Raw genomic sequence first — 24,720 nt, 5'->3', positions numbered from 1 at the left:
ACATTGGTGCCGGAAGAAAACAAGTGTTGATCAAGAGAAGTCCTAAATGAAAAATTCAAGTTTGGAACCCAAACTGAAGAAATAGAAGAAATTCACTTTTAGGTCTAAAAGGATATTGATAATGAGAGAGAGGGAAGGTTTCTTTCTTTAAGGATTATGTATAGGCTAATACCGACCGCGTTGACCATGCGGTGATTGTCTCGGACCTGTGAGCTTGCATTCTGAAGATAGTGGTTCGAACCCAATTTCGACGGCCTTGAAAATGATTTTTCATAGTTTAACATTTGTACACCAGACATATGCTGGAGTTGTACCTTCATTAAGGCCACGGACGCTTCCTTCCTACTCCTGGCCCTTTCCTTAACCCATCGTCGCCGTAAGACCTAAGTGTCGATGAGTCGTAAAGCAAATTATAATAGTCTATATATAGTCCCTCTAAAAAAGAATGAGCACATGGTTTTGTATTTTTCTTACATTTAATATTTCGTATCAAAATGGGTAGCATCATGCTTCATGAATTTACCGAGCTCAGAACATTTTATGGTTAGACTCGGTTTCTAACGATTTAGAGATAAGAGGTATAGAACTAATGAGGCCACAACACTAGCTGCAAATCGAGTATTGTGGCGACGTTTAGTAAATTCACAGAGGCTTACAGACTGAACGCTGAAATGCATAACAGTCTCTACTGATAATATATGTATGTATGTATGTATGTATGTATGTATGTATGTATGTATGTATGTATGTATGTATGTATGTATGTATGTATGTATGTATGTATGTATCAAAATATAGTTCGCCTCCCATGTAAATATAAACCCTGCGGATACCCGCAAGTGTACCTGAGAGGAAATTCCACAATATCATGCGCTAATAATAATAATGGCGTAAGGCCTCGGAGAGACCTGGTGCAGGTCGTTTTCTAGTAGATGGCCCATAGCCGACTTGCATGTTAATGAAGATGGGGCCCTACTTAAGACGATTTGTTAATTTTGTAGACGGCACACCCACCTAGCCCCCGAACAAGACGAATTAACCAAATAAGATTAAAATCCCTAAACCGCCCGGGAACGGAACCCGGGACCCCCTGGACCAAAGGCCAGAACGCTAACCATTTAGCCGTGAAGCCGGACACCATGCGCTTATTTCTGGTTTCAGTGGCTGTGCACGGGACTCATAAGAAAGGTAGATAAATCTGGAGTGAGGATATCATGTTAAGACCGTACTACTAGGTCGACAGTTGTTTAAGTAATAATAATAATAATAATAATAATAATAATAATAATAATAATAATAATAATAATAATAATAATAATAATAATAATAATTCGTCGCCATAAGACCTATCTGTTTCGGTGCGACGTAAAGCAACTTGCAAAGAAAATAATAATAATAATAATAATAATAATAATAATAATAATAATAATAATAATAATAATAATAATAATAACTTTTGCGTCCCATTAAATACTTTTGACGGTTTTTGGAATTTTGTACCGCAGTAGTTCTTTTACTTGCCGGTAAATCTACCGGCACGAGGCTGACGTATTTGAGTACCTTCAAATACCACCGGACTGACCCACGATCAAACCTGCCCAGTTGGGGTCAGAAGGCCAGCGCCTCAACAGTCTGCCCGGTTGTGATTGAAGTATAAGTTTAATAATCCATAAATCAATATTGTGAAGTCACAATCGTAAATAAGTACTTCGTAGCAAGCAACGGAATGCATGCTGGTCGTTTTTAAGTGTTTTTAAGTGTTTGGCAATGATGAGATATAATAAGGGATATTACTAGGAAGGAAGTGGATATGGCAGTAATTGAGGTACAGCCTCAGCAGCATGTGCCTAGTGTGAAAATGGGCAACCACGGAAACCATCTTTAGGACTACCTACTGTGGGGTTCGAATCTACCATCATCCGAAAGCAAGCTCACAGCTACGTGACGCGTAGCCAACTTGCTCGCTACCGGTAGACTGGAAGAAGAGTTTGTTTACATTATGCGAATGGTTATAGTATATTATTCAAAATGTAATGCATGTCGGAGTACTGCTGTTCCTGTTCCCCTGATATATTTGGCGTTCAGCAGAGTGCATCGTGCGTCATTCAGGGTTTAGCTGCATGTTGTTACGTCAGATGAATTATCTACAATGTTTAATCTGATTCTAGACAAGAGTCCAATGAAAAGTTGTAGCCTCAGTTAACGACGAAATACAGGAAGTAATCAGCAGTCACATACCTACAGGCAGACAGAAAATAACTGGTTCTGGAACTGAAAGCAAAACAGGCTTGTATTTGATGGGACTGTTGATATTGTGATCGTAGCCACGGGACATCCATTTTTGCGTGGTGACTGGGATGTGACTTTTTTAAAAATTCCCAAATGCATTGACCAGGAATCAAACTGCGGCTGCCTGGGCCTTGGTTGGAAGCCAGTGACTACAATTTTAGGCTATCACCCTCCTAGTTATGAAATATATTTATTTTTCAAGTTAATAACCTAAACACCGTCCGCCTGTGTGGTATAGTGATTAGTGTGATTAGCTGTCACCCCCTGAGGCCCGGGTTTGATCCCCGGTTCTGCCACGAAATTTGAAAAATGGCACAAGGACTGGAACGGGGTTCACTCAGCCTCTGGAGGTTAAATGAGTGGTGGGGTGTTCGATTCCCACCTCAGCCATACTCGAAGTGGTTTTTCGTGGTTTCCCCGCTTTTTCTCCAGGAATATGCCGGGATGGTACCTAACTTAGGCCACGGCCGCTTCCTTGCCTGTCCCTTACAATCTTCCCATCCTCCACAAGCAGCTGCGGTACTCAGCCGGGTGAAGGGCTGTCTGTAGCCATCTCAATCACAGAGGAACATCATTAGAAACTGCGAACTGTATTAACGGACATCGCCGTGTGGGCCATTCTTTAGCAAACCGGTCTGCTAACTTAAGACGTTAATGTTACAGAAATAGCGCTCATAGACGTTCACTTTTTCACTGCGGATGATATTTCTAACCTTGCTGCTGTTGCTTACGTAACAGGATTAATACAGCGTATTCATATGTGTTAATGAACCTATCAGTGACCATCTTTTCATTGTTGTTAACGGATTGTTTCAATAACTTAAAATTAGTTTGCATTTATCCGAACAATTTGGATGTACTGTATGTGCATTTCGGATGCAGTTGCTATAGGATACGGACAATGCCGCATTATACTGTAGTCATCTGTCCTGGGGTCCCGAAAGTGTTTTTCAGGGTGATTAAATGTCCCAGATTTGATCAAGATTGACAATAAATACTAGCATCATTCGGTGGTACGCTAAAATGACTGTACGTATTAATGTATAATGTATATCGAAATTTTCTCAGCTGAGAATAATAATTAAGCAGTCGAAGATTAGTGGATACACATTTTCAGGTCATTTACTGCAAACAATATACATATAAGTATCAAAGCCTTATGCTAAACTAGATAATGTTTGGTTTTGGAAAAGATAAATATATTTACAGTATGTATATTTTTGTAAGTTAATTCATAATCGATGTTCTCAACGAATGCGATGTACTTGCCTTTTGCTTTTACTACATGGCAAACAAGTCATTACTCCTAAGGAATTCCTCTCGTTTCCTTCCGAAATGAAATACACGGCGAAAGAAGACAGATTCCTTACTGCTGTTGCTAGATTTGAGGGGCTTTAGGGATGGTTGGACATTAACCTCACACAGCTGCTATGTAATTGTTAACGGACCAATCAGAAAACCTACACCCTGCATATGTAGAAACTAGTCTATCTAACCTGTGTATCGCTATATCATCATCTAGATAGTATACAAACAATTGTCTAAAGTGAGTATGCAATAATGTGCTGAATGAACCAGCCTATAAAGAACCGATATCAGAACATCAGCGCTGAGATTTGAACGTCGGATATAGAAACGATTCAGCTTCCCACTTCACACTTGACTAAACGTACTCTACTAGTATCGTAGGTAAAGATAAGATTTAGTTATTTTGGGTTAGGTGACAGGTAAGAGATGATAAGGTTTTAAGACCCAAGTAGTGTTCCTCTGACAGATGAAGCCTATAAATTTTACTAGGGACTGTGTTCGGCTGAGCGTTCGGTATATCCGCAGGACACAGCCAGCTGAGATCCACGTGGTCCTGAAAGTGAGGTTAGGGGAGCCCCAGCCCACAACGGCGCGCGCATTTGAGGTGAATGACCACGGGATGGCTGGGTTCCTCTCAACACTGAAGTATTTTTCAACAGGAAACAAAATGTTCTTTCTTATTAATAAGCTAGCTAACCACAACAAATTTCTCAACGAAAAATGTGTAAAGATTAAACCTAACCAAGTGTTATTTTTTTAAACACTACACTGATTTCTGATTGTATTTATTTGGAATTTGAGGATTATATAACTTGGAGAGTTGAGAGTAGTATAAGCGCAAACCGAGAAATGGCGATTCAAACAGGAGCTTAAATACGATATACGGTACAACATGATAACCACACGCTGTAATAAAGCGGACCAAAAAATATAATAAATCGAGAGAAGAAGTGACCTTTAAGTCAATTCTCATCTAATTAAGAAGTGAACTTTCTAATTTTACTCTGTTTCAACTTCAGATGAATGCTGAGGTGGTACCGTATTGTAATGACATATCCGCTTCCCGTCTAATCTTTTAACTAGCTAGGTCTAATAAATATGAATGTCTAGCTGAGGTGGTAGGGAGGTGCTCGGTTCACCAAAAAGGACGAAGGTTCTATTCCCCGTTAGGAAGTTGAAAAATTTAGAATCGAGATTTCTATTTCTGGAGAGGCATACGACCCTGAGGTTCACACAGCCTACACCAAAAATGACCGCTAGGTTAATCCCTTGCGGCAAAGGCAGCTGGGCTTAGATTTACCACCCCATACCACTTATTACCGAGGTTACGGGTAGTGGAAGTCTAGTGGAAGTCTTTACCTTTCACTCCTCCCAGGGCCTTCATGGCCTATTCAATATAACACTAGAGGTCGGTGCCAGACGGCGGGTCCAGTGCTAGTAGAGACCAAGATATGGTGGTTGGCTTCAATAATAATATTGGCTTTATGTCTCACTAACTACTTTTACGGTTTTCAGAGACGCCGAGGTGCCGGAATTTAGTCCCGCAGAAGTTCTTTTACGTGCCATTACATTTACCGACACGGGGCTGATGTATTTGAGCACCTTCAAATACTACCGGTCTGAGCTAGGATAGAACTTGCCAAGTTGGGGTGAGAAGGCCAGCGCGTGAACCGTCTGAGCCACTCAGCTTTTGGCTTTAATTTACCTGATCGACTGATATCTTAACACTTCAAACGTTCAGTGCCCAGATTCTCTCGGGAGTTGAAATTACATTATAATGAGTAAGATGTAAAAATCCCCACATATTTCCACGCCAACAAGATAATACCGGACCGGGCGAGTTGGCCGTGCGGTTAGGGACGCGCAGCTGTGAGCTTGCACCCGGGAGATAGTGGGTTCGAGCCCCACTGGCGGCAGCCGTGGTTTCCCATTTTTACACCAGGCAAATGCGGACTGTACCTTAATTAAGACCAAGGTCGCTTCTTTCCCACCCCTAAGCCTTTCATATCCCATCGTCGCCATAGGACCTATCTGTGTTGGTGCGACGTAAAAGAAATTGAAAAAAAAAGATAATACCGGGGCCGATGACCTCGATATTTGGCCCCTTAAAACAACAATTATCATCGAGATCCTATAAATAGGGTCCTCTTAAACAGGCCTCCTCATATAGCTTCTGCCCTTTATGCGCCTTCATAAGTTTCCTTATTGTTTGAACAGCTGTTGCCATGGTAACAGAGTCTAACCTTGAAAAACAGGTTTCCTGTGTTCCTGTGGCAGTGCAACGCTATCTGTTACTGGACAACACGAACTATTCCCAACAGAACACAGCCATCTCTCTCATGAACCTAAAACGAAATTACCTTTATTTTATCTCGGCCTACTCCAAATGAATGATTCCTAATTAACCGAAGACGTAGTGTATAACATTTATAAGGAGCATTGTCCTCCACTGGTTCTTCACGAAATCCACCGCACTATCGATGCACATTATCATCCGCTGTGTACACGGTCTCGGGTACGGTTCCTGGCTCGTCCAAGGATTTAAATCCTTATTTAAGGGTTAAAGCTAGATTCACCTAGTCTTGGGTGCACAAGATACTGTAGATATGCGAGGCATCAAACCTAGTTGAGAATGACAGGCACTACGGCTGAAGCAAGGTGTCGTCAGCCTGGCCATGTGTCACCCCAATATTTGTAGGTCATTTGACTGGACAACAGCTATCTTGACAGGTCTAATGCACTTGCAAGGAACGCGGTTATCGGCAAATGCAGTCAGAATTCTCAAGTTTGAACCAATAAAAAAATGTAGAATCATAATTCGGATTTCTTCAACATTTTAATTCACTATTGTTTGTTTCTGTGGTGTCCGACTTCTTGGCTGAATTGTCAGCATTGAGGCCTTCGGTGCAGAGGATTCTGAGTTCGATTTCCGGCCGGGTCAGGGATTTTAAATGCTTCTGATTAATCAATTCTTCTGGCTCGGGGCTCGGTGTTTCCTCTTCATATTCACAAAACACACCACACTACCAATCACCAGAGAAACACGCAATAGTGATTACACCTTTCCCCCCGACCACACAGGATTGGCTTCGGGAAGTGGATTCGGCCATAAAACAGGGCCAAATTCATACGTGCTATACAGTTCGCACCCGCAACCACACAGTGTGGGAAAATCGGCAGAAGACGAAGAAGAAGAAAAAGACGTTTTTCTGTGGTGGCCGATATTGCGGCGTGTACTGGAAAAAGCACAAACACCCAGTCCCCGGGCCAGAGGAATTAAGCAGACGGGGATAAAAACACCAACTCGGCTGGGGTCGAACCCAGGACACTCTGAACCGAAGATATTGAGGCTGACCTTTTAGTCAAGGACCCGGACATCACAATAAGATATTTTATATTTCCTCCGTTGTGCTGCCTAATTATCAACTCAAGACTCAACTTGAGCACGCATTGTGGAGGTACAACTAACGATTGCATGCTATGTATGGCCAAGTATTTGAGGTACTTCCTGCTTGCATCACACGCGAGGAGGGCCTTCAGTAAAAGTTACCAAAAACGTAACGGGACGTCCTACACAGAGTCATGGCCGCCTGTGCACGTGGTGACGAGGCGAGAGTGAGGTTAGGAACGATCGCTGCGCTATGCTCTGCTGTGCTGTGGTTACCGTAAAGGTGAATACCCTCGCCTCGCGAGCAGCGCGGCCTTCCGACCACTTTAAGACTTACAGCCGAAACGACTTTTACCGTTATCCATATTTCAGATTTTAGAAGGCATACTTATAGCGATATATTAAAAAAAAAGCCGAACATGTTTTAAGTCGATATACCAATCAAGTTCCTGACGGAGGAGTAAGCGGTGTCTTCTATAAACCGGGACTTCTAAACAGGTAATTTGTTCAGTTGCTAAGCACTTCAGTTGACATAGGAAACGGTAAATAAATGCTGCTAACAGTATCTGTTATATTTACCGGAATTTTACCAGTTATTAAAGTTCCCGTAGGCCCGGTTGTCAAGTAGGCTTACTTTGGTTACTTTTATTGCGGGAAGTTAATAATAATGTTATAAGTTTTCACGTCCCGCCAGCTACTTTTACGGTTTTCGGAAACGGCGAGGTGCCGGAATTTAGTCCCGCAGGAGTTCCTTTACGTGCCAGTAAATCTACCGAGACGAGGCTGACGTATTTGAGCACCTTCAAATACTACCGAGCTGAGCCAGGATCGAACCTGCCAAGTTGGCGGTCAGAGGGCCAGCGCCTCAACCGCATGAGCCAGTCGGCCCGGCAAGCTGTCATCTTCAGGCAGTGAAAAAATCTTCACTCCAATTTTGATTCAGTGGACCCATTTAGTCAGTTTAAAACCTCGCTGAAAATGTGTATATGCTCTGTTACGTAATGTTATTAAAATATAAATTGCCCCAAACTGTACTACTACTTTTGCTGGCGGGACCTAGTGTTTACAGTGCACTAAGTCTTCTGGTTTGGGCTAGAGCAATTTTGTTACTTTCATTGATCTGTCTCTGTCTTATCCTTGGCTTTGACAAAATGAAAGTGACTGAGGTATGAGCGATGCTAGTAATGCCATTCCTTATGCAGCCAGACCCTGCTATGAATGGTGTGAAAACGTTGCTCATAGGGTCGGTTGGTGCATGCATTTCAGTGGGCTTGGCAGACTGATATGTAATAGCAACTTCTGGCTCGATGAAGAAAGCAACGGGAAACTATCTCACTCCTCATTTCCCTAGTACGCCTCTTCAGTGATACCTAGGCCATCTATGACAGCTCATGGCAGAACTGTTGAGGATCCAACCAGCCTTCGGGCAGATGACTAAACATACATACATACATACATACATACATACATACATACATACATACATACATACATACATACATACTACTACTACTACTACTACTACAACTAATAATAATAAGGCCTCAGCTAATGTTTACTTCTTCTTCTTCTTCTTCTTCTGTTTACCCATTCATGGTCGGTTTTTCCCTAGAACTCAAGGGCAGTGTCCTGGAGCTTCAGAGTCTGGGTCGGGGGATACAACTGGGGAGAACGACCAGTACCTCACCCAGGCGGCCTCACCTGCTATGCTGAACAGGGGCCTTGCGGGCGGATGGGAAGATTGGAAGGGATAGACAAGGAAGAGGGAAGGAAGCGGCCGTGGCCGTAAGTTAGGTACCATCCCGGCATCTGCCTGGAGGAGAAGTGGGAAACCACGGGAAACCACTTCCAGAATGGCTGAGGTGGGAATCGAACCCACCTCTATTCAATTGACCTCCCGAGGCTGAGTGGACCTCGTTCCAGCCCTCGTACCACTTTTCAAATTTTGTGGCATCGCCGGGAATCGAACCCGGGCCTCCGAGGGTGGCAGCTAATGTTCACAGGCTTTTTAAATTTGACGCCATCTAGTCTGCCACCGCGTCAATTTTGATGTTCTACTTAACTCTCTAAATAATAAGCATTGTGTATACGGTATTCATACAATAACCAAAACAAACCCCATGCATTATTAAAAACTGATTCTAACCATTGTCGTCTTGCTCTCCTATTACCCTCCATGGTCAACTCCATTATACTCTGTTCGATCCTAGGTTGACATTTTCATCTCAAAATTCACGTGATGTCAGGAAGGGCATTCGGCCTTGAAACTCCAGCCAAAACCGAAATAAGTGACTCCAGCGATCCTAAGAAATACCTGGGATTAACTGGAGAAGGTGTGTGTGTAATATAAGAATTTCCTAGTAAAAGCAAGAAAGAGCAAATCCACCTCCGTACTGCTCGTAAAAATCCTTCAAGTAGTGCAAGGTAAAGGCTTTCACTTTTCCAAACCTTGGCATTGAATAGAATGAGGTGATTAGCCGCCTTTGCCCCGGGAACTAACTTAATAATCACTTTCGGTGGAGACTGAGTGAATCCTTAGCCCATGCCTCTTCAGAAAAGGAAGTCTCATTTCTAGACTTTTTGACTTTCCAATGGATATCCGACCTTCTGAGTGAACGGGGTCAGCCCCTACTGCATTGGGTTGGCAGCCCTTTTCTAGTATTTAGTGTTTTCCCTAAATGTGACTTTCCTCAGTTCGTTTTAAGAAAAGGATAGAATCTCATTGTAGCTTCTAGCAGCCATTCCAATCCTAGAACTATTTATAATTACTCGAGCATAATTCTGCTGTCTACGTTCTTAAGATATATAACCACTAAACAGAACGATATCAGCAGATTAGAACAAATACATGGAGAAGATCTGTTGCCGGATGCAGATATCAGTCTCGGCCCACAAGTGGCCACGGCTGTTCCGTGGTCCGACAGCTCGGCACTTCAACCAGCCAACCGAGCAGAGCTCTACCATGGCTCTACGCTTCTGTATTCGGGAGACGGATGGAGGCTGTTCCCCACCGTCGGCTGTCCTGAAAATGGTTTTCCGTGGTTTTCCACTCTCCTGCACTAGGATGAATGCCGGGACAGTTCCTAGTGTAGGCCACGGTCGCCAACCTTCTCACCTTCTCCACACATCTCCTGTCCTAAGAGACGGCGTCACGGTTTAGGAGGCCTGCCTCCCCCATCAGGGGAGGAAAGAAAACAGTTAGTAACAGGGGAAGATCACCACAGGAACTGTATCCCTAGCGTCTTAAATGGATGAATTAACACATTATGAGTGTGTAGAAGACGAGAATAATATTGTTATGACTTACAAAACACATCGATTATTAAATGTTTCATCTAAAATGGATACGAACGATTATAAGGAAGTGAGTAAAATGCCCAGTCAAACTTGGGGCAGCGGGAAACTTTTGTTTTTTGCTACTTCTTTAACATCGCACTGCAACGAAGGTTTACGGCGACGCAAGGAATGTAAAGGGCTAGGATTGGGAAGGTAGTGACCCTGACCTTAATTATGGTACAGCATTTGCCTGGTGTGATAATGGGAAACCACGAAAAACCATCTTCAGGGCTGCTGACGTTGGGATCTGAACCCAGTGAAAAACTATCAATCTACATCTACTGAGTATACGAAAAACGAGCCATGAACAGCTTTATACATGTTAGTTACTGGTGCGAAGAACATAATTTTGCACTTATTTTACAAGAAGAATGAAAATAAAATAGAATAAAAACGAAAGAGAGAAAATGAAAACATTTTCACACAATACGAAACATCGCTGTGAAGAAGTAGGTATTATCGGCACAGTTTATCGTGGGAGATCGACAGAGAATCAATGGTCCACGCCTTTCTTTTACAATACACATTACACTGAGCTATTCTTTAAAAGCTTCGGTCAGCAAACGTAATTTCCTTTCGTCTTTGAAAGTGGCCTTTCAAAATGATATGCCGACGGTGGGATTAGAACCCAGTGATAAACAGTCGATCCTCCTCTACTGAGTATAACGAAAACGAGCCACGAACTTGAAGTTCTTAAATGAGAAATTTTATGTTCAACGAACTGTTTCGTACATTACCGGTACTTTTAAAAATTTGTAGGAAAAGGACTATCTAAATTTCCTGAATGGTATTTGCTGTCAGGGGAAGCCAGTGGAATGTTGATTTTCGTTACAAAGGTCATCAATAAAACAGAATGTGAGGATTACATTGTTTTAGGACTTCTGAAGGAAAACTGGATAACAAAAGTACTTAAATCAATAGTGCTTACACTAGGATCAAACGCTTTTCTGGACAAGGCAGTACCATCTAACGGTTAAACCTTGAACTGCGTTATACAGAGAGTTGGCTGCGGACTGAGTACAGTGTGCCCTAGAGATTGCAGAATTTGGCAAATGAGACTCAATTTGCAGATAGCAATTATGCGTTTTTTTCGTCCTGCTCCTTGCAGACAGCAGAGGTCTCGGGTTCGATTCCCGGTGGGGCCGGGGATTTTAACTGCGTATGCTTAATTGTTCTGTCTCGGGGACTAGGTACTTTTGCTTGTCTTAATCCAATTTTCTTCATGGTTATACTGTACAACACATCACCCTACCAACCACCACAGAAACACGCAAAAGTTGTTTCTTCATAGGTTTGGCGTCAAGAGGGGCATCCGGCCGTAACTTGGGACCAAATCCATATAAAATGTGGACTTCAATAAATCAGTAAAAGGCTAACAAGAATAAGAATAATACAAGTTACTTTCAGTGAAAATAGGAAGATATAAAATTGAGAAAAGTGAAGATTTTGCTCAAATATCCGTATTTATAATTCTCTTTATGGATAACTCAGGTGTGAAGAACTAAAATTTGTACGAGTATTTCGACCAGTGAGACACCAAGAATAAACTTCCTTCAGCTTATGCTAATTATTACTGAGTCATTTTGGATTTTGGCTGGGGTGTTTTAAACCATACGCCCTTCTTGACGTGACGTTATCAGACGAAAATTCCGCCTTGTATCTACCGGGATTCGAATCTCGGCTACTGAATTAAAAGCCAGAAGCTAAGATACTGCAATAATCACTCCCCGGGTCAAAATAATAATAATAATAATAATAATAATAATAATAATAATAATAATAATAATAATTTCGTGTGGCTATTTCTAGCCGAGTGCAGCCCTTGTAAGGCAGACCCTCCGATGAGGGTGGGCGGTATCTGCCATGTGTAGGTAACTGCATGTTACTGTGGTGGAGGATAGTGTTATGTGTGGTGTGTAAGTTGCAGGGATGTTGGGGACAGCACAAACACCCAGCCCCCGGGCCACTGGAATTAACCAATTAAGGTTAAAATCCCCGACCCGGCCGGGAATCGAAACCGGGACCCTCTGAACCGAAGGCCAGTACGCTGACCATTCAGCCAACGAGTCGGACATAATAATAATAATAATAATAATAATAATAATAATAATAATAATAATAATAATAATAATAATAATAATAATAATAATAACGATATGGATAGAAATCGATTTAGGCAACTCTCTGCCATATTACTATGCCTTTCCTGACTGGGCCAGCAAGCTCTTACAACAGACAGCTTTTCAGTTATTCACACGAAACTGAGTGAACCCTGTTCCAACCTTCAGTCCACAATTAAAGTTCCGGAACTGACCGGGAATCAAACCTGGGGCCTCCAGTTAAGAGACAGCCACACTACCCCTGCACCAGAGGGCTGATACGGTTTCCTCATATTTAAGCAATTCCAAATGCCAACAAACTGTGCCTGGAAATGAACCCAAACGCATTGACTATAGAAGACGTGTATAACCAAGCAGGTTTGCAGCAGGTTGAAATTTTTTACGCTCACACATGGTAAACAGTGCTTTTCTTTTTTTTTTTTTTTTGTTAGTTGCTTTACGTCGCACCGACACAGATAGGTTTTATGACGACGATGGGACAGGGAAGGGCTAGGAGTGGGAAGGAAGCGGCCGTTAATTAGGCAAATAGTGCGATAATTATTCAGTGTCCTAGGGTAGCCAAGACATATCTGAGCTATGCAGTCCTTCCGATTAGCAATGTTCTTGCAGTTAATAAAATAACTATTAGAGGTAGCCTAAATTTAAATAAAAAGTCCATTCTTCTTTTATTCTCCTCCGTAGAATTTTCTCAATCAACTGGGGTCGTCACGTGGATGAAACCCTGTTTTACGGTCGGTCCTAAGACCAGAGGATGTATCCACTATCGCATGCCATTATGGTGGTTACTAGTGTGGTGTGCTTTGTATTGAGACGAGCATCCAGTCCCTGAGCTGGGTGAATAAACCATATCCGATTAAACTACTCAGTCCAGCCGGGAATCAAACCGGGGGCCTTCTCAACCGAAGGAGCTACGATGATCACTCAGCAAAGTGCCGTACGAATTTACATAAACCGCATGAGGGAAGGAAAAGAAAAAAAAACAGAAAAAACAACATGGCACTACAGCCCACAAAAGACACTGGCCTGCCAAGATGGCTGCTTCCCAGCCAGGTAACCTAGAGATTTTGGCAACGTGTTAGGGTCGAGCGTATCTGAAGACCACTGGCACTTTTCTGAATGTTGCTCCACATAAAAGGACGAAGTCAATGCTTCAGTGTACACACGCAGCGAATATTTGGGTTGGGTTTATGTGTGACCCAGTTCGGTGTAGAAGAGGAAGAGGGTCCATTATAGAACAGATGATGTCCGAAGGACACAGTGTGTCATCCTCACCGAGGAGGAAAAAAGTTCATTCGACAGCGAGGCCTCATAATTTAACTTCCGAGGCACCTTTCCCAAGAAATGTAAATTCAGTATTCGATAAACTTTGTGTACGAAAGTACAAGTAAACACTAATTATATCGGTTTAAGAACCTTGAATTTGTGGGAATTATGGTCGAAACCAGAGGCATGAAACCATCATTCCTTCTCGACTTCTGCAAGAGACTCAGTAACAGCGAAGATAATAATTATCATCTATGTCGCTGCCCTCACAGTGTTGAAGGGATCCTCCATCAAGATACTGATACCATTTACATTCATCCTAAAATAAATGGACTCAACGCGCTGCAAATATTATATAATTTCTGCAGTAGTTATAGTGAGCGTGTTCAGTAGATTTCAGGCGGATTGCTCCACCGCAAAACAGCCTAGCATTGCCGCAAAACTTCCTATTTTTATCACCGCAAAATTGCACATATCTTTACCGCAAACTGTTAGAAATCACCACTGCAAATATGAAGTGTACAACAGCTAACCTTTAAGAATGGCAGTGCCGCACACAGCTTTCCCCGGTGAAACACTTGTCCTAGTGTGGGATGGGCTGCAATCGATGTGCAAGCCTTTTTACGTACTCCAGTAACGGTAATTCACCACGTTCATATTTGTCCCACAGTTCATTAGCATCACAATGATTTGTCACGGTCACGTTTATTTATTTTTCTTTGAAAATGCACTGTGTTAAACCACAGACAAGTTTCACTTTATAATTGCTTTAAAGCTTCCGTAAACTCGTGGATAGAAAGATGGGGTTTGTAAAACTGTTGCTTTAAATGTCAATGAAATGATTACCCTCCATTTGCAGTTCTGATTTCAGCTGTTGGTATACTGGCTCACAAATTAGGGGGGAAATTTAGGACCTTCACTTACACAGTTTTCAAGTACAGAGTCTAGAAAAGAATGTAACTTACTGTGATTGGGAGCAATACTATGCAACTAGCTACGAACACATCCCCCGACTATGCTTGGAGGTAGAAATATTTTGCGGTAGTGAAAAAGTATTTTTTGCGGTAATGAAAATTAATTTTTGCGGAATTTCTATTACGTTTTTGCGCATTTACTATCCTGCCGAGATTTCTGTGAAACAGCCTTCCTCGATCAAAGTTTTTTATTTATTTATTTATTTTTTATTACGAACTCTCAGACGAAAATATTTTTACATCGGCCTGTTTTCAAACCAACTTTACTGTGCAGGAATGAAAGCAGGGTGGACTCGTAAATCGTGGGTAACAGACTAGTACGAATAATTTATGGTAAAAATAGGTCAGAACAATGGCAGAAGGTTGATTGGAATGAAGGGATAAATGCTCTAAGTTTGGAATAAACTCGACGGATGAAGCAGTACGCATAAACAGGCTTCTGTGGTAGGGTGGAAGAGGATAGGTAAATGGACTTGCTCAAGGAGGGCAAGACAGGTTGAGGGGGACCAAGGTAACTGGACAAAATCCACACCTCAAGTGTCAACTCCAATAAGTTGGGAGGAGACCAGGAAGTCACACTAGTGCTAGGAAGATAATACGTAATAAGAACGAATAACAGAGTGAGTTGGGCACGCAGCTGCGAGCTTGCATTCGGGAGATAGTGAATTCGAACCCCACTGTCGGCAGCCCTGAAGATAGTTTTCCGTGGTTTCCCATTTTCATTTTTTTTGCTAGTTACTTTACGTCGCGCCGACACAGATAGGTCTTATGGCGACGATGGAACAGGGAAGGGCTGGGAGTGGGAAGGAAGCGGCCGTGGCCTTAATTAAGGTACAGCCCCAGCATTTTCCTGGTGTGAAATTGGGCCATCAATTAAGACCACGGCCGCTTCCTTTACACTTCTACCCCTTTCCAATACCATCGTCGCCATAAGACCTATCTGTGTTGGTGCGACGTAAAGCAACCTGTAAGAAAAGAACGAATAATTATAACTAAACTGACTTTAGCTATTCTTACTATTGGCAGACGTCTCAGTTCGATTAGAAAACTTTCTAGACAAGCTAATGCAGTTGTAGCGTGTATCATGCAGGAAGTTGATATTTGCTTGCGTTGTGTTTGATTGTTCTCTAGCTTAGAGTTCGCGATTTCTCTTTCAGGACGTTTCCTCTGCTTATCCAGCACACTTCAAAATCAGTTACATCTTATGGTCTCGTCCTAATGTAAGATATTTTAATTAAGAGGTGAGAAGAAGTTTTACGTTACTGGATGGCTTTAATAGCATTCAAGGGTCAAAATCACTCCTATTTTCGCGATCTATCGGGTCTGATCTCAGCAGTAGATAATAATAATAATAATAAATTTTTATTTTTCTAATCCTCTCATTGTTTGACTTGTATTTTATGTTTACGGACGACACAAACACCCAGTCCCCGGGCTAGTGGAAATAACCAATTAAGGTTAAAATCCCCGACCCAGCAGGGAATCGAACCCGGGGCCCCTTGAACCAAAGGCCAGCGCACTAACCATTTAGCCATGGAGCCGGACAAAGCAATAAATAATAATAATAATAATAATAATAATAATAATAATAATAATAATAATAATAATAATAATAATAATAATAAAAATTTCTTATTAATATTATTTTAGAATTTGCTTTATATCGCACCGACACAGATAGATCTTATGGTGACGATGGGATAGGAAAGGGCTAGGAGTTGGAATGAATCAGCCGTGGCCTTAATTAAGGTACAGCCCCAGCATTTGCCTGGTGTGAAAATGGAAAACCATGGAAAAGGCTGCCGACAATGGGGTCCGAACCCTCTATGCAAGCCTACAGCTGCGCGCCCCTAACCGCAATGCCAACTCGCTCGGTATAATAATAATAATAATAATAATAATAATAATAATAATAATAATAATAATAATAATAATAATAATATTTGTTTAAGTCCCATTAAATAATTTCACGGTTTCCGTAGACACCGAGGTACCGGAATTTTGTTGACAGGAGCTCTCTTACGTGTCGGTAAATCTCGCGGTATGAGCACCTTAAAATACCACCAGATGAGTCCCTCATCCCAGCTGTAGACTGTGACTTGAACATATGTCCAGTTTACTGTAGAAAGTTAACTCACAGTAGGGTGGTAGAGCCGTTTTGCTCCTGTCATCAGGAAGTTTATAAATATTTTCCATCTAAAGCTAGGAAGCCCCATCCTAAATTACAACAAGACCTTTACAACCTCGACAGATCTTAGAATCAATCCTGCGGTGTGTCGATCACTATAATAGTGAACCGCTACACCAGAAAATATTTTTTCTGAATGAATTTTTTACTCAGTTTTAAACGAATCATGGCATAAGAGAAATTAAAACACTGTCTCAGAAATAGTCCTTGAAAAGTCGTGAACTCCTTCCGTGCTTTGTAGACAATTATGAGCACCTAGGAAAGGTAAGCATTATTTCTCACTGCTAAGCGTAATGTAAGGACTTCGTACTTCAGTTTAAACGTTTAATAATGTAAGTACACGCCTCTCACTAAGCAAAATTCTTCGAAATTATATTATAATACGTATGAATAACATTATAAAACCCTCAGCAAGACTTATCTAATCAACGTTCGAAGGCAACTCGTATCTCAAGCGGTATCATCGTCTCAACCTTGAAGAAGATCGTAAAAAAAAAATAAATAAAAGCGGAATGCGGGGAAATACTGACTTACAAAATATAGTAGGCTGTGTATTATCAAGGAATATTAATAAGGAATATTAATATGAATACAACGATTGTCATGTGGCGCTCAAGCATTTCTCCTCAGTGCCAGTGGAGAACGATCTCGGAGAATCTTTTCTGATCAGGATACAAAATTAATGTATGGCTTCAAGGCTATCGTAACTTTATTTTGTACAATTGGTACAATTGGCTTTATGTCGTACCGACACAGATAGGGCTAGGAGTGGGAGGGAAGCAGCCGTGACCTTAATTAAGGTACAGCATTTGCCTGGTGTGAAAATGTGAGAATACGGAAAATGATCTTCACGGCTGCCAATAGTGGGGTTCGAACCTACTATCTTCCGAATGCAAGCTCACAGGTGCACGCCCCTAACTTGCACTGCCAGCTCGCTCGCTGCATAACATCTTATCGAGAAAGATTATACTTCAACTATCCTCACCAATAGGACGTAAAAATCTGAGGGAAAACGAAGAAAGAGACCCGCCCTCTCTGTCTTTTGAAATAAAAAGTTGCATGCTTATGGTTTAGATTCCATTGGAGGACCCATACTTATAATAATGATATCAACAGTCACATTACTTCATAAATTCCCTGAGGAAGACAGAAAATAAAGAAGAGCATACTGCATTTCAGCTGAAGTTCGGCAGCAATATGCATGTCACGTTATAGCTGTGACACTATAGCGAGAGACAGTTGTATTTTGAGATGTGATCATATTCCCCCCTGCTAAAGTGATCTTCGTACCCACAAAGTTCCATGAAAATGAATTTAAAAAAAAATGCCGACGGAACGGAAATTCCCGCACCAAGTGTGCAGCTGTTGGACCCGTAATTGCGTCTCGTAACGCTGACTAACATAGAATGGTGCAACTTGTAGAGAAAAAATAGAATTGAATTAAATTAATGTTCTAGTGTATGTTTTAACTAATTGAGTGAGGAGGCTCACTAAAATTCCCATCTGCTTGATTAGTGTAGATTCCAGGCTCTGTAATGAACTTAACCCTGAGCTGAAACGAGGTGGGGGTGTGCTTAGTCTAAAATAACATGGGTCAAGAAATTTGGGGACATACTGGGAAAGAGCAAACAAAGTCGTAGTTTTACACGATTGTTGATATCGGTTGCAATCTTTGAATTACAGAACCGAGATATAGATATTTCATGCAACAGATTAATTTAAAATTTCTGATAAAGATGGTGTATCATTTCTTTAGAAATTCATTCTCAAAACATATTTACCAAGTTGTAGCTAAAAATGATTCCCTTCTGATATTTTTTTTTAATTTTCTAAAATCCGGGCGAATTGGCCATGCGGTTAGGGGCGCGCAGCTGTGAGCTAGCATGCGGGAGATAGTGGGTTCGAACCCCGCTGCCGGCAGCCCTGAATATGGTTTTCCATTGTTTCCCATTTTCACACCAGGAAAATGCTAGGGTTGTACCTTAATTAACGCCACGACTGCTTCCTTCCTACTCCTAGGCCTTTCCCATACCATCGTCGCCATAAGACCTATCTGTGTCGGTGCGACGTAAAGCAAATTCTATTTCCTAAAATAACGGACACAGAAGGCTATTGTTTCCAGAAATTTAAAGAGAAAACGTGGTTCATTACGTTGGTAGTATTGCGATAAGTACTATGACTGTCTAGTGTGCAGTACTTGGTTTTCAAGTTAGTGTTTCATTCTTTGAATATTCATAACGAATTATTTTCATCTTGTGAGACAGAAAGATTCGCAGTCGGCAAAGGTGTAAGGCAAGGATGCGTATTGTCCCCTTACTTGTTCATCTAACTCGTATTCTGAGCACGCCCTGAGAGCAGCTGGATTGGATGACTCCACTTATGGATTTAAGACAGGCGGTCTAAAGATATACAGGCAACACTAATTTGCTATCTGAAAATAAACATGACTTGGAGAATTTCTAACAAACAGCGTGAGAGATTAGGACTGTATCTTAACGTCAGTATGACCAGGACACCAACAATATGATTACCACCGAACTTACAGATCAATGGCGATGAGATCCAAATGGTGGATAGTTTTCTGTCTTTCGGGATCAACCATCAATAGGAATCTGACAGTCGAGAAATTCGCTGCACAGTAACGCTTGGTAAGGCAGTATTCAAAAGTCTCGCTCGATAAGATGCCCTGATATATCTGTGGAGACTAAGATCAGGATGTCAAGGCATTAAACTCCATAGTTACATATGGTTGTGAGAGCTGGACCCTAAAAACTGAGGGATAGGAAGCACATTGATACGTTTGAGTTATGGTGCTGAATGAGACTTTTACAGATAACTTGAACGACAAAAAAACAAATAGGTCTAAGTGGGTTATTCAGAAGATCAGACCAGATCTATCCCTTGAGTTCTTTATTGTGAAGCTAAAGTTATGTCAATTTGGGCACATAATGAGACAGAGTGATTCTATTGAGGAAATGACGACATTGAAATATTCACGAGATTTTAAAAATAATAACGGCAAGCCGTTGAGATAAAATTGTAAGAGAAACTTCCTCATTGTCTGAGTTAGAGAGGCTTATAATATGGGTTCCCTTCAAATATAACTTGAAGATAAAGGAAATCATTCATATTGTTCAAAGCATCAGAATAACTTAATTGTGGTACCGTGAAATTACTGAGATGCCAAACATAACTGTGGGGCCGATTACCTAGCTGTTAGGGCCCTTTAAACAACAAACAGCATCATCAAACATAACTGTACAAATTTGAAAGTTCTAGCTTTAGAAGTTTCAGAGATACAGGGATTTAAATTAGGCAATCTTCATGTTAACTAGATAGAACATTCTCTTAATACCACGTGTTTCGGCGGGGATTGAAACCTCAGCCACATTGAAGAGAAATCAGAAGGGAAGTTCCGTTGTTTACCATTACAACTCCAAGCGAATACCGGGATGGAAACACTTTCTCACTCCTAGCATCAGTTAATATTAAATACAACCACCACAACAATGGGCTGCTTACAAAAAGCAGAGCAAGTTGGCTACGCGGTTTGAATCACGTGGCTGTGAGCTTGCATTCGGGAGATGGATTGTTTGAATCCCACTGTTGGCAGCCCTGAAGATTGTTTTCCATGGTTTCCCATTTTCACACGAGGCAAATGGTGGTGCTTTACCGTATTTAACACCATGGTACATTTCTTCCCAGTCCAAGTCGAATCCAATCCCATCGTCGCCATAAGATCTGTGTCGATGCGTCGTAAAACAAATATCCTTAAATTAGATGGTTGATGGTGCGATTCGAACCTGATTGTCCCCCGAATTTGTGAATTCTAACCAACTCTGTAATTCGGCTTCTCGCTGTTTTGGTTTCCCAAATAAATAAATAAATAAATAAATAAATAAATAAATAAATAAATAAATAAATAAATAAATAAATAAATAAATAAATAAATAAATAAATAAATAAACATAGTTAGATCTATCCACGTTGGAGATTACATAAAAAAGAACGGTCTATGCACGGCAGTTCCTGACGACCATTCCATGAATGGATTGTCTTTGACCTTCTTTTTCGCGGCCGTGGCAAGGGAAACACAAGAACGTGCAATCACCTTCGCGGGACAATTGAATACCGTAGAATGGGATGCAACTGTTAGCCTGTTGATGTAAGGTCCAGGTCGATTTCCTCTCCCCAAATGATTACCGAAGATGACTCTAATCGATTATCAAAGTGAACATTTACCCAAGTTATAAGTACACAGAACTGGTGTCTACGATACATCTAATCCAATTAATGAAAGATAGTAAGCTTTTGCAGTAGACCAAAAAAAAAAAAAAAAGAAGCGTTTTATACTTCAGAAACGATAATGAAATAAAATAAATCTACACTGGCATTGGTTAATATGTGATTATCAAGATAACAGAGATGTATAGAATAATGGTAACTACCTCAAATGAAAGAGAAATAGGCCATGTCATGTTATCAATCGAAATAGGGAGATCCGAGGTGGAGCAGTAACTAGCCTGCCTCTTCCTCGGAGGTCCCGGGTTCGATTTCTGGCCAGTAATGTAATTTTAATTCTAGACTGAGGACTAAAAAGGGATTCACTAATGCTCATGATAACAACCGAGGAGCTGTCTGATAACGGAGGTAGCGGACCTGGTCAAGAAAGCCGAGCAGTACAGTTAATGATGTCGTCATGCTGATCAATCAATTAACCACCACCGATCAGCATTTAGGGCAGTCCCCCAGATGGCAGATTCCCTATCAATTGTCTACCTAATCTTTTCACAAATAATTTAAAAGAAATCTTCATTGATTAAGTATTCCAATCCCTAGCTCGCCTTCCTATAAATTAATATTTCACCCAATTTATCTTCTTGAACTCCGACTTCATCTTCATATTGTCATCATTCCTACTTTTAAAAATACGACTCAACCTTATTGTCTACTAATGTCATTCGCGTGGTACTCCCCTATCTGTAGGCCAAGGCCCTAATAGGCTGCTGTACACAAGGGTACAGTACCGTACACATCCCTTCTCTAAACTTGAATGCTACAGTACATTGTGCTCACTGTCGAACGTTCATCCAAACTGATAATGAGACTAACCTATTTCCGCTCTGTTACCGGAAACGTACTTGAAACAAATTAATGATGAAGATGCCAATGAACTTGCTGCTCAGCAACAGGTATAATTACACACACACAAACTTACACACAGGCAAATGCTGGGGCTATACCTTAATTAAGAGCACGGCCACTTCCTTCCCAATCCTAGCCCTTTTATCCCATAGTAGCCATAAGATCTATTTTTGTCGGTGAGAAGTAAAAAAAAAAAAAAAAAAAAAAAACATACACTCTCTAAGGAATTAATTTCCATGATTTGATTTAAAATAGAGAAAAGGGGGTGTGTTTAGTTTAGTGGCTTAGATACTGACTTCCCACAAACGTGGCGTCAAGAAGGGCATCCAGCCCTAAGCCTCCGACCAAAACCAAACTGATCCTGGATTGTTCGAGCGACCCAAAATATAACTGGAAACTGAAGAAAGTTGTTTTGATTTGTAACTAGGAAGTAGTAAATAGCTTCAGAAGCGAACTTCAGTTCATGAACACTCTTGACTATGATTCATCAGTCCATGGACTTGCTTGATGCACCTTTCTATGCCACCCTCTCCTGTGCTAATCTTTCCATTCATACGTAACTACACTAATCTGTTCTCGATATTCAAGCTCTGATCTACATCCACTGTTCGTATCCCCGATACTTCCCTTAAAAACTAAAACAACGAGCCCCGAGTGTCTCAAAATTGCGTCCTAACAACCTGTTTCTTATTCTCCCCTCACCAACTCGATGCAGTCAGTATGTCTTCATTTGTGAGCTGTTCAATCCATCTCACCCTCAGAATTATTCTGTAACCCCATGTTTCAAAAGCTTCTATTCTGTTTCTTTCTGCGTCAGTTATTGTCCATGTCTCACTTCCATATAATGCCACCCACTACACAAAAGTTTTCAAGAACGTACTTCGAATAAGTTTCAAAGGAGCAAATTTCACTTCATAAGAAATACCTTCCTTGCTTGTGCTAGTTTACATTTTATGTCCCTATATTAGCCATTCAGGCTAGTTCACAGAAATTCTGAAGCTACGTTAAAGGTCGTATTAAAGGAAGAGTGTCCAGGAAGGAATCTCTGATAAAACATTCTATAAAAATAGCTTTCTTGAAATTTGTGTATGAAACGATCCACAATTCAGAACCAACCAACCAACCAACCTTTAAATTAGAGGGAGGGGGATAAGGTACCGATTCCATCTGCATTCTTTCCTGAGGTGAGTTTTCTGGAGCTCCATTTTAATTTTGGTGCCGATACTACTTTGATGTCCTTCTCAGGATCAAAGTAGCTTATTTCACAATTTTAATCAAATGGGTTAAAAATGACCCCGCAGTGATACGGACAATGGTCGTATGATTTGAAACCTAACATACCAAACAATCAATTTTATAAACGACACACAAGCAATGCATTTATAATTACGATATTGGTATGATTGTATGGTATCTTGAAACTCTGTATGATAATAATAATAATAATAATAATAATAATAATAATGGAAGGGCGTGGTAGCCGAGTGACGTCGTCACTAACTTTTCAACATGACGGTCGTCGTTCGCTTCCCGGTCAATGTATGTGGTGTTTCATTAAAACTTGGGGAAGTGGCAATGAAATTAATTTTCTCCTTGCAGTAAGGGGCGCGCAGATGTGAGCTTGTATCCTGGAGATAGTGGGTTCGAACCCCACTGTCGGCAGCCCTGAAGATGGTTTTCCGTAGTTTTCCATTTTCACACCAGGAAAATGCTGGGGCTGTATCTTAAGTAAGGCCACGGCCGCTTTCTTCCCACTCCTAGGCCTTTCCCATCCCATCGTCACCATAAGACCTATCTGTGTCGGTGTGACGTAAAATAAATTGTAAAAAAAAAATCCTCTCTCTCTCTCTCTCTCTCCCTCCCTTACACACGCACACTACATGATAATTATACTCTAAAACCCAAGATGAGGAGAACAACAAGTGGTATACATCACATACTCCTTTTCATGAAGTGATCAGTAAAATTCGGAAAGGTAGCTACGTGATCTTTCACGTAACACATAAATATTATGACAAAATATAAAAACAATGAACAATGCTAACATCAGAAAGAAAAGAATGGCATGCTAAGAAATATGCGTCATACCTCTGATTGTGCTGGGCATATCAATAGCTGCTCATCCCCTGGCGACAGCCTAGGGGGTCACTTTCAAGGACACACACGGTGACTGGGCAAGATGAGACACCACACCTGAGGGTGGTGGAAGATAATCCTTATAGAGTATGCACTGTCTTCTAGTCACAACACAAGAGTAAGTTAAAACAACATTCACTGTTACCAACACTGTAATATAAGTTGTCCACGTGGGTGTTCTTTGCTTCAAAAATTAAGGTACGATGTAGCACTTGCGCTTCAGTTTGTGTATGATAAGGTATTTTTATAAGTAATATAGTACTTGTCAACGTTGTATTATAAAAAGCACGTTTAGTTATTTAATCTTTTCTTTCTTTCTTTCCTTCCATATATATGCGATATGTCAAGAGGGTGGACCGACGAAAGTACTGTTAATGTTAAGAAAATCACTAGTCATCCAACATAACATTTGGAAATTACTATTTCATGTATTGCACTCACCCGAAATATAACGAAACTATTCACATAAACGTGCGTAAATATTCTTCTTTTTCTGTTTAAAAAGACAGTAAAAACAAGTTTGCTTTCTACATGTTAATACGTCAATAAAAAATAATGATTATTGTACTGTTA

The 24,720-nt window shown here is 41.0% G+C and overlaps 1 protein-coding gene across 1 annotated transcript in view; it reads right to left on the bottom strand.

Moving 5' to 3' along the window:
* Window positions 1–24,277, bottom strand: part of Hr3 (Hormone receptor 3) — a 586,730-nt gene extending 562,453 nt beyond the window's left edge. The window contains exon 1 of the mRNA XM_067147643.2: window positions 24,100–24,277. Coding sequence (XP_067003744.2) covers window positions 24,100–24,118 — 19 coding nt within the window. The 5' untranslated portion in view covers window positions 24,119–24,277. The remainder of the gene's footprint in view (window positions 1–24,099) is intronic.
* Window positions 24,278–24,720: the final 443 nt, after the last annotated feature.

Source organism: Anabrus simplex, chromosome 5, assembly GCF_040414725.1.
Source record: "Anabrus simplex isolate iqAnaSimp1 chromosome 5, ASM4041472v1, whole genome shotgun sequence".
In the NCBI taxonomy this organism is placed as follows: domain Eukaryota; kingdom Metazoa; phylum Arthropoda; class Insecta; order Orthoptera; family Tettigoniidae; genus Anabrus; species Anabrus simplex.
Note: the sequence above shows the minus strand (reverse complement) of the source record. Positions and strands in the feature narration are given on the sequence as shown.